Source organism: Hippoglossus hippoglossus, chromosome 8 (assembly GCF_009819705.1).
Source record: "Hippoglossus hippoglossus isolate fHipHip1 chromosome 8, fHipHip1.pri, whole genome shotgun sequence".
Classification (NCBI taxonomy): Eukaryota; Metazoa; Chordata; class Actinopteri; order Pleuronectiformes; family Pleuronectidae; genus Hippoglossus; species Hippoglossus hippoglossus.
The window spans coordinates 13,176,973-13,195,496 of record NC_047158.1 but is presented as its reverse complement, the minus strand read 5'-3'; the positions used below and the strand labels follow the sequence as shown (position 1 = coordinate 13,195,496).

Sequence of the window (18,524 nt, the reverse complement as noted above, 5' to 3'; positions counted from 1 at the left end):
TCTATGAAATTGATGTGAATAATTAAAAAAAGTAACTAGTCACTGGGCTATATGTCAAATAGAATATATGATTCTTCATGCCATTCTTTTTTATTTTATTCTTTCTATTAGTTTTCCTAAAATTTTTTAATAAATAATAAATGCGGCCTATCTCAAATGTACTTGAAAAAATGTAGGTTATTGGCTTAATTTCTCCATCGAAAGAATCCTCACACTCAGAGTTTCCATAAAGGGGTTTTATTTTTATTTTTTATATTCATCATCAACATGTATTTCGACGTCGCCTCACCTGAGTTAGGTCAAAAGTGTTAAGTTTAAAGTTTTTTGAACGAAGTCCGTTTTGTCCTGGCCGACCTGAACGCGTCTCTGCCCTTTGAAAGACTGGGCCTTGCACATGTGTCTCTAATGAAGCTTTATCAAGGAGCTGATCACTTTTCTCTGTGAAACACAAACACTTTGGATCTGGAAACAGCGACGACTCACCGGAGAGAGGAGCGACGCCAACCATGCTGTGTTGTCTAAAATCCCTGCCAGCACCACTGCAGGTACAAGTACTATAAGTTCAATTACACCTACACCTACTTCAGTCCAGCAAGTATGTGGCCTAGAACCTGAGATTGACAAAAAAGAGTCTTCTCATGTCTGGCTGGAAAATGTTGCAGCAAACTTTTTTTTCAGTTCATGGATTAATTATTTTAAGTCACGGTTAAAAAAAAAGACCAAAGTAGCAACTAATTATCAGTGTGGTGTCTCACAACTGATGTTTTTCTTTAACTTCATTGTTTTTACAAGTAGAATAATTGGATATTTGAAATGTAAGATGGAATGAACTCATTAATAAAGGAGAAGACACACAGGCCACATCCATAGGTCATACTTCTCCAGGTTGGCAGTTTAAAAAAAAAAAGGCTATAAAGCTATTTCAGAATCCCAATAATGATTATTTGAATAAGTTGGGTGTCCTCATTGTTTCTAAAGGAATAACGAGGTACATAAATAACGGTACATATTCCCGGTGTCTCTGTAGATCTGCATGGGAATGTGCCTCCACCAGGATGTCACAGAAGAGGGTAAAAAGGCCAAACTCCAGAGCTCCAAAATAGAACAGGACCTTTGTGAACATGCCAGGACTGAGATGAACGTGGTGAAAATCCTCATGCTTGGTGAGTTACAGGCATTTACTGTATTTTCCGCATGTTGTGCTGAGGTATTGACTGTGTGGTTTTGTGCATCAGGAGCTGCGGAGAGCGGGAAGAGCACGCTGATCAAGCAGATAAAGATCATCCACAGTCACGGCTTCTCCAAGCAGGAGCTCATCAGTTTTCAGGTAAAGGCCAATCAGGCAATCGTGATGCAAATGGAGCTTTATTATTATTATTATTGATGATTGCCGATAACGCGTCTCTTTTGACAGGCTTCAGTGCTCGACAACCTCCTGACCTCTATGAAGTTCGTCCTTCGAGGAATGGGGGTGCTGAGGATAAACCTCGCCAACAAGAAGAACAAGGTGACGTCATACAGACTTTAAAAATGCACTTTAATCAAATCGGCTTTTCCAAGTTTTATCATTTAATTGCAACACCCACTTTATCACACCAGATGTCAGTGTTTTATCAACGGAGATGTGTGTAATTGTGATATTTTGCCTCATCCAGGTGCACGCTCGCTCCATCCTGTCCTGCAGCCAGTGTTTGGGGGACGACCAGGAGCTGCTTCCCTTCGTGGCCCACGCCTTGTGCGTGCTCTGGGCCGACCAAGGCGTGCGAGCAGCCGCGGCCAGAGGCTACGAGTTTGAGCTGAACGACTCTGCACTCTAGTGAGTACAATAACTTCAGGTGATCAACGCTGCACGGTAACACGGCCTGATGATGGCTGACGGTGGAAATGTCAAAGCAAGTCGCTCAGTGAGAAGCACGTCTGTCACATCTTGTTGATACAAAGCAACTGTAAAGCCAGTGCTGAGAATAAGTCATCTTCAGGAAAGGAATCCTGTGACATTTGTGGAATCGGAGGCTTAATTGGGGCAAAATTTAAAAAGCACCGTTCACCGTTATTAGAGGAAGATGGAGAATAAGGGTGGAGCAGATGAAATGGACTGAAGATGAAGATTTGGGGATTTATGATGCTAAGATTGTACAACACATTTCAAATCATGTCCATAAATTATGGAACAGAAGTTGGATTACAGACGATGAGTTTGGCTCCCTTGTTTCTGTGCAGGACATCTTTTGATATGAATGTGATCGGAACGCATTTGTCCAATTTCTGTCCTTCAACCGTGCAATTACATCATTTGGTTTACTTATAAAAGCAGCCTGTACAATGTTATGAAATCCTAACTCACTACTCTGTGTGGATCATTTGTTTTAAAGGGGGTTGAATCATCAGCTGAAGGGTGGATTGTTAACTGAAGAGGAGCACATTTAGCTAAATGTCATCACACTGCTTATTGCTCCTATTTTCATGACCACTATGAGCTTGTTTATTTCCCCTCTCCCAGTTGACACAGCTAGTGATATAATATGTATCTCTGTTATGTCAGTGGAGCCACAAATCTGCATCTCAATCATCCCAGTTGTATCAGACAAATTTGTACAAGGGAAAAATGCAAGTAACATTTTCAGATCCCAAACATTTATTTGAAATTCGGTGCGGATCCAAATAGCAATCCGGATCTAGTGATTTTTAAATCTAGTTTGTTGGTTGGTTTATTTCTCAAACAGATTTCCATTAAATGTGGCAGAAGGATGAGACGTGAGCCAAGAAAGAACCCATTACATTTTGGTGCTTATCCAGGATTTTATTTTCACTTTCTTTAACATTGTGAGGCATTTAGGGGACTTAATTGCATCTCGCACCAACAGCAAATACATGCTGCAGCTATGAGCCCTGTTTGTACTGTACATCTCTAAGTTGCTGTTATCAGACCTTTTTATTAATCTTCCTTTCATACTCTTCTTCATCTACTGTAAATGTTCTCACCTCCTTGCATCGCTCATGGTAAAGATGCCTTCCATGAACTGCCGATGCGTCACTTACAAACAGCAACACACAATGAACCGTGGCCACCGCTGCTGGAATTGTGTAAACTCTTTAAAATGGAGGTGAAGGTGGGATATATATATTTTTTTTCAGTCGCTTTTCTTTGTGAAGGAACTCGAAATAAATTGACTGATAAGAAGTCCTTATCTCGGGGGCAGCAGGGAGCAGGTTTGCCGAGTCAAAACACGGCCAGACAGAGAAAGATGAAGATGTGACAGCTTCATTATCGGAACTCGATAAGGTTGGGAGCTGGAGGATGATATGAAACTCAGCCAGTTCTTTTCGGCGTTCTCACTCTGCCCGACCCCACATTGATTTGTTCCTCCAGGAATATAGGATTAGACTGAGTCGTGACACACTCGACTCCCCCTGCACCTACAGGCACCTTGATGTTTGAGAATGACTTCTGTGACATTAGGTTCGGCATGAATCGAACTGTTAATGTCGCTAAAGTGAAATTTCCATGTGCAGCCTGTGTTTTTAGAAATCAGCCCTAATCAGTTCATGAGATTCATTGTTCTCCTCCTGTTGCCTCTGCAGTTTCTTTGAGAACATGAGTCGAATCATCGCTCCCAACTACGTTCCCACTGAGCCGGATGTTCTGAGGGTGAGAGTGAGGACCTGTGGAATCATTGAGACGCAGTTTCAAGTTAATGAAACAATATTTCGGTAAGACTTATGAAACTAAATCCGACAGTGGTTGCAAGGTGATGCACACCAGTTCCTGCCCATCGGTGCAGTGCTCTCCACAAAATGAACAACGTGCACCAGCACTGCCAACATAGTGTTTTTATAATAAGTTCATAAGGGTAAAGGCTTTGATGATTCACATTGAACTCATGGAGAGTTACCAGAAAAAATGGGCGTCATATTTTACATTTACTTTTAGTGGAACAATTAAACTCCTGAAAGTGCACAGTTAATATTAAAACAATATTTCACATTTTTATTTGTGGGATCATTGGACTTTGTATTTTGCACCGTTGCATGAACAGTCAGTGTTTTCATGTGTTATGGTCATTTAGCCAATAACAAATGAGAATACTTAAATCAAGAATATAGATCTGGATTAACAACATTTAATTCCACCAGTGGGACGTGACCGCACACACACTGTAATATGTACAAGTACTGACAGTAGCTCACACAGCAAAGCGCAACAAAGTTACTCGAGAAGCCTTACAAGACGCAGATAATACTTTATAATGTAAATAACAGTTAAGAGTTAATGGATTTTTTTTAGCCGTTCTGTATGTCATCGCACTGCACGTAAATAAGATGAGTTGTTTTATGATTATCTATTGACATCGTATAGACAGAGGAGTAAAGAGGCTATAATTGAACTTTGTAGCCACTTCACATAGTTTTACTCTATCTGGGGAAATGAGGACAGGGAATACAAATTTGAGATTAAATACTTTATTGTCATATCAGTGCATTTTATTGGAATTAGTCAAACATTGAGGGTTAGGGAGAAAAATACACACTCAAAATACATGATAGAGAATGAAATGCATGAATACAATCCAAGGCCTTAAAAAGAATAGAATAAAACCAAAACCTTAAAATACATAAAACCTCAAGATATGAAATGTATTGATGAGACACAGCAGCTGCGACCAACTAGATAAAGTGCATATTAAAGAGGGACTTCAGGTTTATTCCTCTTATTAAAAAAACTTCCAGAGTGCCTGCAGTGTTAGATCTAGAGTTATGACTTAAGATTTTGAATTGAGGTGTCTTTTCCATGGTATTCACTGTCCATGGAGTCGTCATACACACTTGAACACGCTGCTCTCTGAGGACGCAGGCGCCCCTGGAGACTTAACCTCCTCTAAGCCGAGGGAGGCTGCTGACTTTGACATGAAATATTGATGGCGTCACTCCACCTGGTTATTCCAGGAGTAAAATATGGAGGGAGCATAGTAATGACGCACCAACACCTCCTCCCCTCCCCCCTTTTTTAACTTTTGTTTCCAGAATAAGCAACGATGCTCCCTGTGTCGTGTCACTATGAAGGCATTCACTGCATGGGTCATAGGAAACGGAATTCATGAATATTACACACACTGTCGCTTCTTAAAGGGTAGAATCACGATGCTTAACTTTGCGAAATGTTCAATTTTATTGCACTTTTTTTCAGGCTGTCTGCAGGTCGTAAAGTCATAAACCACATTTAACTATGTTCCCTCAGTCAAAGGCGTTAAAATGCATTAAACTCCTGTCTTCTGTAGAGAGTAACATAAGTAATTCTTCTTCTTTTACTTGGTTGAATGCTGTGGGGAAACGTGAAACATCACTGAACTAAAAGTGAAATTGATGAAAATGATTCTACAGAAACTCTCGCTGCTGCTGCTAGAAGAAAATTCATCTTAAAAGTGTCAATTTAAGCACGTACTTATTTCACTTTTTTTTTAAATGCATCTATCAATTTTCTTTCACTTATTTGGATCCAGGTCATATTAAATGACATTTAACTCAGCTGTTAGTTACTGATATAAAACAACATTCAGTGTCAATAGATTCATGTACTCGCTAAATATCTATATTGTCCCTTTTGGTTTATCATCACTCTTTTACATGTATGACTGTGGAAAAATGAATTATTTGATAGCCATACATTTATTATGGTGAACACTGTAGTATATTGTCAGCAGACATATTTTCTTTCACTTAAGGACATTTTTTAAATGATATTGCATTTAATAATGTAATCTAGATGCACAGAGGCATTTAGAAACAAATGTGCATCGTAAGAAGCCAAGTTTTAGATAAAACAGTTTAGAGATACATGTATTTTTGATAATCAGCCAAGACATTGTCACACAGATGCTACAAAGTAATGAACTCATCACATTTGTGCACTAAAGACCATGTACATGAAAATGGTATAATGATCCCCTTGTAATTTGATGTTCTAATTTTTTTCCCTACTTATATAAAGTTAAATTAAATGTTTAGTATATTTTATATTGTGGGATGAACTTCAGAGCAACTCAGTGTCGCAGTTTCCACCAAATGGCTAAATTTAAAAAAAATTCTCGTTCTTTATTTTATAGGTCCGATCCTCCTCTTCCACTTAATATCTAGTGGGAAAAAAAACACTGGAACCCTTCTTGTGCTCACGAGCGATGACTATTCTGCGGCACAGAAACGACGGCTGTCAAATACCACAGTTACCACTTATCGTCCCCCAGCTTGTTGGAACTGACTCTTGACCTGGAGCGTAAACGCCTCGTTGCCTCTGACATGACTCGTGCAATCATGCACCTGGAGACTCTGTCCCAAATCAAATCATTACCTGTGTCACCAAGACCCTCGGCTTCACTTAGTGCCAGATTGGGTTTTGAAATAGATTGCTCCAATTTTTGCCAGGGTGAGACAGTTGAGCTATTTTTCAAAGGTTGGTCTGGATGGAGGTGCGTTTTCCCAAGACGACCGTCATCAGTGAAGTTATCTTTGAAATATATTTGGAATATTGTACTTGAACATGGTTACTCAGTTCCTTTAATTTAATATGAAATACCTGCGACTGTCTTTGTGGACTAGAATAATTCAAGGTACTACTGCATTGCCTGTTTTTAAACCTGCCTGTTTGGAATGGGCCTGTGGTAATGCTCCAGAGGCCACTTCCGAATTATTCTTTGGCACTAGTGAGGCTTCACTCATTTTATTTGGGTGTTCGATGTTGTGTGCGCAGCCGTTTATAAACAGTCTCTGGTGCAGAGTGAAGTTTGTGTTAATCCTACCTGGTTTATCTGTAATGAAGATTTTATTTCTTACTTCGAGAAGAAGACATTTCAAACACTGCCCCGCCCCCACTGACTGCTGCAGAGCGCTGGTCACCTGTTTATTCAACTTCTATTGATATTGAACGTATCAAGTTTCCAAATCACACCAAACTGGGCACTGCAGTTTCACTTACCATTAGCAATACACATGCCAAGTGTGATGACGATAAGAGGAGGGGTTCTTGATATGCACTCCAGACACTTTAGTGGTACATGGTGAAAATCCTGCCCGATGAATCGTGTGATTTCTCTTGTTGTGATTTACTTTGCTTGTTGACAGGTTGTATGATGTCGGGGGCCAGCGGAGCGAGAGGAGGAAGTGGCTCGGTTGCTTTGACTGTATTCAGGTTGTGCTGTTTGTCGTGTCCCTCAGCAGCTATGACTCGACACTGATGGAGAGCGCCTCAAGGGTATGAAAACCACTGATGGCTTGTAATCTCACGTAGTAAATCAAGTGTAATACCATAACTGACATTGAATTTGAAGCTAACGTTGTTTTTCTACTTTTGCATGTTTTTCCTCAAAGAATCGGCTGCAGGAAAGTCTTAAACTCTTTACATCAGTCTGCACCAACACGGTCTTTAACAGCACATCACTGGTAAGTTTATTTTCAGCCGACTAACTTAAAGATGAACGTGTTTAGGATTCAATCAGGCATCATTTGGGTAAACACTCTGTTTAAAGCTCATTTAAATCTAAATTAAGTCTCCGAAGCTCTGAGTGGCTTTGCAGGCAGCAGCAAAGAGCTATGATTGCACCTGACAGGCATAATTAGCAAACCAACTTGAATTGCATGTGGCCTGTTTTGTAAATTGACTGTGAGCACTGTTAAACACTGTAGTTGGTTTGTTTTGCTTTATACTGAAAATGTCTGATACCATTGATGTAGATAACATTTACTGTATCTACACTTCAATCTATGGCCAGTTCCACTTGCATCATTTTAAAACAGCCATTTGTTTTCCTACTGGAAGTACAAAGAGATTCTCTATAGGTGGTATGAGATGGAAGAATTGAATATTGGTGGGAGATTTCTCGAATTTCGACAAATTATGTGGACCAGGGAATTCACTTGGGTGGATTTGGTGTCTTCTTCGTGTTTATTTGTATTTAAGCAGCAGTATTTTGAGTTGCTAACGGTCTAATGATCCTATTAGGAGAGCTTTACAGTACCTCCCCAAACAAGGAATGTGTGATCCTTTTTTAAAATCTTGCTTGGTCACAATTTTTATTGTGAAAATCACCACTGAACGAAATCGACCACATTTGAATTACAACATGTCTGTTGTCTTCTCTCTCACAGATTCTGTTCATGAACAAAACTGATCTTTTCCAGAAGAAGATCCTTCATTGTGGAAGACACTTGAGATGTTACCTCTCTGGTTATACAGGTACACTGTAAATTGTATAGTTTTGTGTATATAGGGAGGTGGTTTTTTTTGTGTGAGTCTGGGTTTATTTTGTATTTTTGTTTGAGAATCAGGTAAATGATAACAATTTTTAAATCTATATCTCCAGTGTTGAGGCCTTGAACCCAAACTTATCATAGAATGTGTCTAAAGCAAGGTTTTCTATCTCAAGAGATTACATTCCGAAGAATTGGTTCAGGATCTTGAATCCCTCAAGGAATTGGGAAGTTTCTCTTTAGTGTTTTGCTGGATGGATCACTGTATCCTCCAGGTCCCTTAGATAATCAGAATTCCTTGTGACCAGAGATGGTCACAGTATTCACATAAAGTCCTGTGCGTATATCATTCTGGAAAGCACAAGTTCCTACATATTTCATGCTGTATTGACCCTTGATGTCAGTGCATCAGGATTTGTGTGTGTGTGTGCGTGTTCAGGGAGTTAAAGGAAAACTTATTTCAGGATTCTCTCCTGAAGCTTGTCCCCCGTTTTATCAATATTTCGTGATTTGGGATTAAAACATCTCTTTACTGAACACGACCGGACGTCTCTAGATTAGTACTTTTTTTTTTTTTTCCTTTTGTGACAATCCAGGAGCGGATGGTGACGTGGATGCTGCAGCCCATCACATAACTGCCATGTTTTCAGCGTGCAGCAGCAGTCCGGACAAGCCCGTGTACCACCACTTCACCACGGCCACAGACACCACCAATGTCCAGGTGGTCTTCCACATGGTCATAGATCAGATTATCAGGGAGAACCTCGCAGCCGTGCAGCTGCTGTAAAAGTCTCCTAAAGATTTTATTATCTGATTCACAGCAATGGAATTTAAGTTCTATCACAGCTGTACGAATGTTTTACCATTTCAGATAAGTTATTTAATAAGTTTACAGCAATGAGTTTCTTTTAAGCTGTGAATTCAGATTCTTATTTTAAAACATTTTAAATAAAATATTTATTGATAAGCATGTCTGGATATTTTATTGTTTAGGGTTATTTCCCCTTTTATAGAACAAGATTTCTCTCTCAAATCTGAAGATGCATCACAGTTGCAAAAATAATTACACCAATATTTAGTGTTTTTTCCCCTCAAGTCTGTTTGACTTGTTTAATGCCACTAAATCACCATTAACTGAATAATTCATCTTTTGTAAGAGTAAATATCTGTCTAATTGGTTTTTAATGTCAAACAGTGTATTAAATGATTTGGTTACCTCCAGTGTTCATGAAGAAGAAAAACACTTATCTGTTTTCTATTCAGTAATTTCAGCCAGGGGATGCAACATGATTCATTTATTAATGACAACTCGGATCAGGTATTTACATCAATGCTTTGCTTTTACAGTTTAAAGATTAAAGACGATTTTAATCATAAAATCGATAAATAGATTGAGTACATGGTAAATGAAAAGTAGCTCAACTTCCGTTTGGAGCAACACCTTTTGTTAAACTTCACATTAAAATATACAGTTTTTCAGAATGTCGCGCCCTCAAGAAGTTTGCTTCATCCTCCAGCAGCAGTTGTCGGCTTCACTGCTCAGTCCCCTGCACAGTCGGAGGAGTCCAGAGAGAGGAAGACGTCCGCTTTACACTTGAACGAACCCTTGACTTCCTGGAACAATTCACAGCTCTGCAGGTTTGGTGTAATGTCCTTGATGCAAACAGGCTGCGAGGAGAGAAATGGATAAATCACACAGTTCCATTAAGTTGTGCTTTCAATTCCGAACACTTAAATCAAAGTGGGATGGTTGACAAATATTCCTGAAGAGAATTGATCATAAATAACAAGGACATCTCAGTAGTACTTGCCTACCCTAACCCTAAGTACATTTGCTCACACGTGAGTAATTTTAAGGTACTTTAGGTAAATTCTGCTCCCACTTGTCTAAATGTGTGTCGACTGTACCTACGAGTACATTTGTGGATAAAGAAAATTTCATATACATAAATCATGAAGTCAGTTTTAAAGGTAATGAAAGTGGTTCACAAGCTTCATTAAAATGTTTTAATGTGTCTAAGAAATTAAAGATGAATGCAAACTATAATCATAGAAATTGACAGTGGCCTCTCTGCTGCACATCGAGCATTCACTTGTAATAAAGTAGATTTATGTTGCTGTAGTTATTTAAGAATACAAATACTTCTACACCAAACCCAAGACCACCATAGTATTGCCGTTACAAATGTTTAAAAAATGTTTAGTCCTTAGTAGTGGATATGTTCAGACTGAACTGCTCCTGACTGAAGTCTGAATTTGTTTTAAAAGATAATGTATTAAATTAAAAGGTAAATTATATCATGAATTATATAAGAAAGTCTATTTTGGTCCAGTCATGATATAAAATGTCTTTTCTACACTGTAAACTATTGCTGGAGCTCATTCTAAACTCACCAGTGTGCAATAGTGGAGAAGAAAATCTTACTGAACATTTAAAGAGTTTAAACTTACATAATCTCACTGTTAAAAATTACCAATAGTTGGTGTTCTGTCATTTTTGAGTAAGAAAGTCTTCCGGTTCAACAATAAAAAACGATTTGAAACGTGGATGCACCTTTGCGCCCTCGCACCGAGCCCTTGCCGTGCGTAATGCGTAATGGCCATCCTATCCAACCCACAATAACGGGCAGATGAGCTGATTTAAAAAGGTTTATCACTGACCATTGTCTTCAGGATGGAGTTGCGCGAAGTTAATTCAGAAAACAGGCTGTTGGCCGCAGACTCTCCGCTGTCTGACGGCTCCAGCTCCGCTCTCCTGACGTACGGTGACCTCCGGATGCCGGACAGCAAGCCGGACGCCCTGCCCACCGAGTAGTAGCTCGGCCCGGCCACCTGCTTGTACCACGCCTCCGTCGGACTGCAGGCGACCAGGGCGGAGATCAGCACCAGGCGGAGGATGAGGTTAGCGGGCATCTCCATGTCGAGCAGTGAGGTTCGGGTCCTGCGCTCCTCTGGACTGGTCCTTCCTCGTTGTCACCGCTCACCGACCCTTCCTCAGTCTACTTATAGAGACCCCGTGGTCACGCTCCTCGCTGTTTCGTCAACGCAAACGGCTCCTGAGTGGGCGATTCTCGGATAACACCCACCACAGAGACCTCCACAAAGTTCCAGCTTCTGGGGAGCTTTGAAATATTAAGTTTGTCTTTTGCATTTGAGACGAACATTTTTTTAAACGATTGATAAGACTGTATTTATTATCCTGGAATCAGCTGAACAAAAATAATACTGGAGCTGTAACACACAAACCAAATAGATCTAGTTAAATACTTTTCACCCCTTGTTTTTTTTTAAATGCACTTATTGGTTTTGTCCTTCTGATTCAAGTGCTCTGATTCAAAGACAAATTTCCACACAATAAATGTCTAATACTAAATCCACAGTATTTCACCGTTCCCAACTTTGTTTCATCCTCACTATATAAAAAGTTAGAATGTAAATAATTGAAACAGAAAACACAAAATCCTCAAAGTATTCAGCAGTAACTTCAACATGCAGTCATCTCACATTCAAACAGAACGAGCTGAAGTGGTGCACTGAGTTTGCTGCGTGTGTGTGAGCGGATTTCATGGGCTGAGCCTCTTTTGAGTTTAAAGTATGTAGAGGATGCAGATAAAGGCAAGAAGGGAAGTATTTAACCAGTGCTTTGTTCCGGTTGACCTACAGAGCTTCCTACACGCGTTTGAAACCTGATACTACAAAGGTAATAACATCATTTGTCTGTAACTGGAAAGAGTTTCCCACTGCACACACAAGCCCGAGCTGGACATTGGCACTGCTGTTTCTGGCCGGTAAAGTGCAGCACTCTTTTACCCAATTTACTCAACGCTTTATTAAAATGATAATATCTCTCAGGATATGAAGGAATCCATCTCTTTCAGGAGGGTTCTGTGATACCTGGAAATTGGAGTATCAACAAGTCTCGTCATCTCAAGGGTTTAAACAAAAGTGAAAACAAGATTTCTGCACAGACAATAATAATAATGCACCAAGTACAGCATAAGGATGAAGGCATATAGCTGCACTTTCCTCTTCTAGATTTGATCGTTTTGGAAACAGAACAACGAAGGAAGGCAAATCTGACCTGCCATTAACTGCTGTGACCTCTCATCTTCGGGGAACCCTCAAATAAACTGTATTTGAACAACAACCTCCACAAACTCTGGAAACTTCACTTCAGGAATCAGGAATCCTAAGTGCTGATGTTGAATGGGAGTATTGGACACAGGACCAATTATTTAACCGAAGCTGAAGGTGTTCACAGGCTCACACATATTGCATCTGCTTTAAATGATGATTCCCTCTGTTTGTACGTCACTCGTCTGGGATGAAGATTACCTCTTTTTTTTTTATCTACCACCCTGAACTTCACCTTTCAATCAGATGGATACAAAACATACATTACTACATACTGCTTATATACATATGATACATCTTGTGTTGTTTTTTATTTGTCTGACATATATTCACACTTGTCTGCATTTCAAGGCATGTTATTGTATCTCCCTCCTCCTGGTTTTCCTCCATAGCCTCAGTGATGACTAAGTAAAGTAATACAAAAACATAAGTAAAATTCCTGCAGACAGACTTCAAATCAACCATCAGCTTAAAATGGATTAACCACATCCACTTTGCATGTAAAGCTACTGAAACAATCAGGAATAGGACACTATTGTGTTGTCGTGCATCTGCCTGTTCTTTCACCACAACAAAGTCACATCATAGATGATTGACGCATTTCCTCTTAGCGGGGGTTTCATATCAATTCCAGACTTCAAATTTCAGTCTGGTGGCTGAGGTGCCTGTGACCTGATTTGGGGATGGTCTAAAACTTTACTGCACGAAGCTGCGCAGGAGGGTAGAAAGCACATGCAGCCTGCAGAGCTTTTTGCAAACACCACAAGCTTGATGAAGAGCTTTTGGATTGCTGGTCTGTCGCTGAGAAGAGTTTCAGCATGTACCCTGAGCACGGAAACCTGACCTGGATACTGAGCCTCCTGCTTCTGTCTGGTAAGAACCACATTTGGTACATCTGATTGGAGGCAATGTTAAGATCATTAAATTAAATATGCATTTATTACATCTGTCCCAGGTGTTCTCAGCAATGAGTGGAAAGTGGAATATCAACCAAGTGTCTGTGCAGTGAAAGGCTCATCTGTCGTCATTCCATGTTCATTTTACTATCCCAAAGGAGAGAAAGTACAAGAGGTCAAGTGGGGTCAAGAGAGCAAAGATATTTACAAGGGGCATTTCATCTTTGATAGTGCTTCAAATAATCAATCTTCAAGATTTCAGTATATTGGGGACAAACTTCAAAATTGTTCTTTAAAAATAAACCCAGTAGAGCACAATATTGCAGATAAATATATATTCAGGTTCATAACCAAATCCCCAACTGGCCAATGGACCGGCACAGGGGGCTCGACATTAAAGATTGTTGGTAAGTTTCCTGTTCTTTTTCGTTTCAAGAAATGATAAAACTGTGAATCCTCTGCACTTGAATCTGTTGAGTTTGAAAGTAAAGCAGCACTTTGCTCCTCTAGATCTGAAAACGTCGGTGACAAACACGAGCGGACACGGAGCGACAAAGGAAGGTGACTCTGTGAATGTGACCTGTAGAAATAGCTGTGATGGCGGTGACGTCTCATCTGCTTTCATCTGGCTTAAGAACGGAGAGTCCATCCATAAAGGACCTTCACTTTACTGGAGAGACATTTCCCCCTCAAACTCTGGAAATTACACTTGTTCCCTCGAAGCTCACAATGGGACGACATCAAGGGTCGTAAATATTAACGTTGAATGTGAGTTCTGGACACGAGATCGAGACTTTACAAGAACAAATGAAAACTGTATGACGATGAAAATGAATTCTTCAGCGAAGCATTAAGTGTATCGATGTTTGCACAACAAATCTCAAAATAATACATTTTCCCTGAGTTCTCTGACAGCTGAATAACTCTTTTGTTTTTCAGACGGCCCTAAGAACACATCGGTGTCAGTCCGACCATCGACGGAGGTGGATGTAGGCAGCAACGTTATTCTCACCTGCAGCAGCCGTGCAAACCCCCCGGTGGAGAATTACTCTTGGTTTAAAGTTGATGAGGATGATGTTATAATTGTTGAAAACAAGTCTGAGCTGCACTTTAGGGAATTTTCTCTTGCCGCTGGTGGCCGGTACTTATGCAGCGCCACCAACAAACACGGAAGTCAAAACTCTACAATGGTGACTTTAAAAGTTAAAGGTAAGTGGGTTCACTTGCAACAGTTGCATGATGATAGGTTTTATCGTTGACACTTTATTAGGTACACCTCCAGAATTTATTTTCACTGATGTCCCAGGTAAAGTGGTGTTGTACTGGAAAACATTATGTCCTCCGAATATCATGCAGTCCAGTTCATTACCACCAGACCTCAGTGCTGAACATATAGTTTGATTATGACACCAGCAAATAAAAACTGTATAAGAACCATGAAAGTAGAACATGTATTGCAGAACAGTTTTATCCGATTAGGTGTGCCTAATAAAGTGGACACTAAATGTGCTTTGATGAAAGTTTTTAGTTTAAATGATCACAAGAACAGTTGATTTCGATTGTGTTGCATGTTTTGAGTTGGATTTGAGGTAAAAGAAAAATACCTGTCCTCTTACAAACTGTCTTTTTCATCGCAGCACATTTTCCATATATAAGTATTATTGCCAGTGCTGCTGCTGCCCTTCTGATCGTTGCTGCCGTTGTGATCGCCGTCAGAAGGTGAGTTTACACTGTGTCACTACTGTAGATCATTATTGTGCATATATAAAGATCACATGATGATGTGACAAAGTCTGTGTTTCAGATTCAATGAAAAAAGGGCAAGGGAACCAGAGGCTGATCATGTGGGGGACCAGCAGGTGGCACGATCCATATATTGACTTTTTAAAGTTTATTATGGTTCTATTGTGTTTGATTTAGAGCTGAGTGACATACACCCATCAAGATCTTTATTAGGAACACCATGTTAATACAGAGTAGGGTCTCTCTTCTCTGCTCCATGTTGACAGAATTGCATCACATGTCAGCTGCACATTCGTGCTGATGTACCATTGTACGAAATCCCGGAGGTATTTGTGCTTTAATCGGATTCAGAAAGTGCAGCAAGGAAACATCTCCACCACCAGCAGCCTGGATTGTTGACTATATTGTGCTATTGACAGCAAATTCTGACCCGACCACCTGCAGCCTCTGTAGAAACCCAGATTCATTGCACAAATACGCTTTTTCCAGTCTTGAGCTGCTCAGTGTTGTTAAACTTGCGTCCAAAGCACAGGTTCCTGTTTATGACTGACAGGAGAGGAACCTGATGTGGTCGTCTGCTGCTGTTTCCATGCGCCTTGCTGTTCGACGTGTGGTTCATTCTCAGATGCTTTTTTAAAAATCGGTGTTACCGTTGCCTTTGTGCCAGCTCCAACCAAAATTACTATACTCCTCTGACCTTTCTCATCAACAGTGTGTTTCTATCGATAGAATGTTTTTTTTTTGTGTCCACACTGTTTGTAAATTGAGAGATCAACACTTTCAGAAACACGTAACCAACAATCTGGTGCCAACAATCACGGCAAATGTGAACAATAACTGAAGCTGCTGATCTCTAACTGCATTATTCCATGCACTGCACTGGTGCCACATGAATGGCTGTTTGAATAATTGTACGAGGTGTTCCTGATAAAGTGCTCGGTGAGCGTTTATACTGAACCCTGCACATTAAGGGTGTCGGAGGAGTTGCACTGAGGTTGTTCTGTGCATATGTTAAGCAGGTTGTCAGAAACAGTTAAACCCAGAGAGACCGCAGAGGTTGTTTCTGTCGTGTGGGTGTGGATGTGGCTGAAGCTCAGAAATGTAAAAGCGGTTTTTCGAATCCATGAGAAGAACACTGTTCCACATTAATCACGCCATGTGTTATATATGATTGTATCTAGAACACAGTCTACCTCAACTGGCCCATACCTGACAACAGCAATGAGGGAAATCCATGCGAGGGAGAACAAATAGAAACGGTCTACACAAACATTGACTTCAACACCAAGAGGAAGTCAGACATGTGAGCTATTTCTGCAGTTATCTTTCACAAAATGAATGTTACATTAGAGGAACTCATCAACTATATCAACTGCAGGCAGCAACAGATGGACTCTCATAGCAATGATGAAGGTGCGATCTACAGCATGTTGCAGGTAAAGATTAGCATATACTTGCACTTTTGAATAAGTAAGGATTGTCATAACTACAGTTTCATTCTCTTTCCCTTAGTTTCCAGGGAGCTACTCTTGAACCCTTCATACGCTGACAATGCCTGTTACAGGAAGAGGCAACCGTGTGTGAAAATATAATTTTCTTTTATTAAAACGGGGAAAGAAATTGCCCATCAACAACAGATTCTTGAGAGATGGAGAAATGTCACCAACATAAGAGTCAGGTGGATGTTACGTAAAGGTTGTAGCAGAAGAATCCAAAGAGGAAATTCACAGCATCCGTCTCTTTAATATTGACACATATTCACATGATGTCCGTTCTCAGCTCGGCCTCTGCCAAAGATATGTTCATTTTAATAAAGATGTTTTTATTTCTGTCCCTCGTCGAACGTCAGTTGATGCACCAACTGGTTGTTAAGGGGTTTTTTTTGCGCAAAGATGCTCTTGTTTCACGCTTTGTGGCATAATACAAATTAATTTACGTTTACTTTGTGAAGTGATGTGACACAACTTTTCTCACAACTCTCATCAAGGTACCGTGGTCTGTCTTTATATATAAAACACTGTGTGATCCCACTGTAATTCTCACATCTGCCTGCTTGTTGTCCAGGGCCTCTGTCAGATGGATGTGAATGAAATGATACACATGTGCTGTTAACCTGCAAACATGCATCATTAATAACCATGTAAGGCTCCTGTCTTTTGGTAGAGGCCCTTGTAGCAGCCTGTTGCATCTTGTACATTGCATTTGAGACAATAAATAACTCTAAAGCATTGTGGTTCTCTGAGTGTCACACCATGCAGACAGCTCCTCTTACTTTCATGCCACTTTTTAACTCATCATGTTCTAAACACTTTCGTTGTGACAATCTCAAATGGGACACACTCCTGACCTAATAGTCCAGCCATTGTTATGACACCAAAGTGGAGTGTGAAGCGATCTCGGTAAGAATATTTTGGCTCAGTTGTCTTGTTGAGAAGATAAAAGAATAGTCCCTGTATCCACTCCTGCACAGTATTACCTCCACTTGTCCACATCACAGGTTATTCTGCCCTCTGTTGGCAACTGAGGAGCAAACCACTCCTCATGTGGGTGTAGTTCGTGTTGAGCCTCCATTGCTGGGACACATGCAAAACACAACTCTCCTCAGTGGATGAGTGGGCGTCAAGTGAGAGCTGTGGAGAACCAAAACAGGATGAAAGGTCGTCCCGCATTGCTGTGCGTGTTGCCCTTTACTGAGAGCTTACAGGAAAAGGACAGGATATTGTGAGTGACCGACATAGCTCATACTGTCGGCTACATCCCTTTTTCTTTTTTTTTTGCTGGATCTAGAGAGAGAGAGCATCGCGCAAGAGCTACAATCATCAGTTTTTCTAATGATTGAATCCATGCAGCTTTAAAATGACATTGAATCCAACCTGTTTTTGCCACAGTGACATGCTTACGGACATGTTACCGCTTGCTGTATGAAGCACTCCTCTTTGTGTGTTCATTTTCTACTCTTTTTTCATTGGCTGCTTAGTTCTTTTTAGTGACGTCTTGAGTCACACACTTAAACACATCATGGGGGAGGTTCCAGTCTCATGTCTGCCCTGGTCCCTGCTCAGAGTCACATCGAAACAGTGGGCCTGTGATGAATACTTTTTGATGTTTATGACTATTACTGCACTGAACACATGATTGTGTAATCTGTAACTTTTACTTTTTATTTATTTAGATAATTAAGACAAAGTTGGACAATTAAACATTTAAAAATCCACAAGTATCATCATGCATACTTTTGCAGCCTTTTTGATTTTATGCTGGGAAACCACCAAGCTATTAAATGTTGGTTGTCACAAAGAACAAGGCGTCCTTCCTCAGAACGTCGGCCCCTAACGCTAAAGATCTCTATTCCTAAGAATGGCCGTACAACAATCCCCTCAGCTACACCAATTCGCACATACTCATCACTCCCCTAAATACAGTATGCCTGATCCCCCCCCCCCATAAAACGATAATATCTCACGGGATATGAAGGAATCCATCTCTTTCAGGAGTGTTCTGTGATACCTGGAA

The 18,524-nt window shown here is 40.3% G+C and overlaps 3 protein-coding genes across 4 annotated transcripts; 2 read left to right on the top strand and 1 right to left on the bottom strand.

Moving 5' to 3' along the window:
- Positions 1-381: 381 nt before the first annotated feature.
- LOC117766192 (guanine nucleotide-binding protein G(o) subunit alpha-like) lies at positions 382-9,208 on the top strand. The gene is made up of 10 exons (XM_034592983.1): positions 382-545; positions 1,028-1,163; positions 1,236-1,327; positions 1,415-1,507; positions 1,656-1,816; positions 3,583-3,711; positions 7,114-7,243; positions 7,360-7,431; positions 8,137-8,224; positions 8,835-9,208. Exons 1-10 carry the CDS (start codon positions 507-509, stop codon positions 9,023-9,025), a joined length of 1,131 nt encoding a protein of 376 aa, XP_034448874.1. The 5' UTR covers positions 382-506; the 3' UTR covers positions 9,026-9,208.
- A 510-nt stretch (positions 9,209-9,718) lies between these two features.
- On the bottom strand, positions 9,719-11,317 carry LOC117766196 (neuropeptide B-like). Its single transcript, XM_034592989.1, has 2 exons — positions 10,900-11,317; positions 9,719-9,906 (listed from the first exon to the last, which is right to left on the bottom strand). Exons 1-2 carry the CDS (start codon positions 11,155-11,157, stop codon positions 9,778-9,780), a joined length of 387 nt encoding a protein of 128 aa, XP_034448880.1. The 5' UTR covers positions 11,158-11,317; the 3' UTR covers positions 9,719-9,777.
- Positions 11,318-13,097: 1,780 nt separating this feature from the next.
- LOC117765806 (B-cell receptor CD22-like) lies at positions 13,098-16,598 on the top strand. Of its 2 annotated transcripts, none has more exons than XM_034592317.1 (9): positions 13,098-13,245; positions 13,328-13,675; positions 13,779-14,036; positions 14,208-14,477; positions 14,906-14,987; positions 15,061-15,127; positions 16,193-16,314; positions 16,390-16,447; positions 16,524-16,598. In XM_034592317.1, exons 1-9 carry the CDS (start codon positions 13,191-13,193, stop codon positions 16,542-16,544), a joined length of 1,281 nt encoding a protein of 426 aa, XP_034448208.1. In that variant the 5' UTR covers positions 13,098-13,190; the 3' UTR covers positions 16,545-16,598. The 2 variants fall into 2 exon arrangements, with proteins under 2 accessions (XP_034448208.1, XP_034448209.1); XM_034592318.1 differs by having other exon boundaries at positions 13,100-13,245; positions 15,073-15,127.
- Positions 16,599-18,524: the final 1,926 nt, after the last annotated feature.

Coding starts and splice junctions, on each gene's coding strand:
- LOC117766192 (XM_034592983.1), top strand. CDS start 507: ATGCTGTGTTGTCTAAAATCCCTGCCAGCACCACTGCAG. Junction 3,712..7,113: donor GTTAATGAAACAATATTTCG/GTAAGACTTATG, acceptor GCTTGTTGACAG/GTTGTATGATGTCGGGGGCC. Junction 7,432..8,136: donor TCTTTAACAGCACATCACTG/GTAAGTTTATTT, acceptor TCTCTCTCACAG/ATTCTGTTCATGAACAAAAC.
- LOC117766196 (XM_034592989.1), bottom strand. CDS start 11,157: ATGGAGATGCCCGCTAACCTCATCCTCCGCCTGGTGCTGATCTCCGCC. Junction 9,907..10,899: donor ACTCCATCCTGAAGACAATG/GTCAGTGATAAA, acceptor CTCTCCTCGCAG/CCTGTTTGCATCAAGGACAT.
- LOC117765806 (XM_034592317.1), top strand. CDS start 13,191: ATGTACCCTGAGCACGGAAACCTGACCTGGATACTGAGCCTCCTGCTT. Junction 14,037..14,207: donor CGTAAATATTAACGTTGAAT/GTGAGTTCTGGA, acceptor TTTGTTTTTCAG/ACGGCCCTAAGAACACATCG. Junction 15,128..16,192: donor ATCATGTGGGGGACCAGCAG/GTGGCACGATCC, acceptor GATTGTATCTAG/AACACAGTCTACCTCAACTG.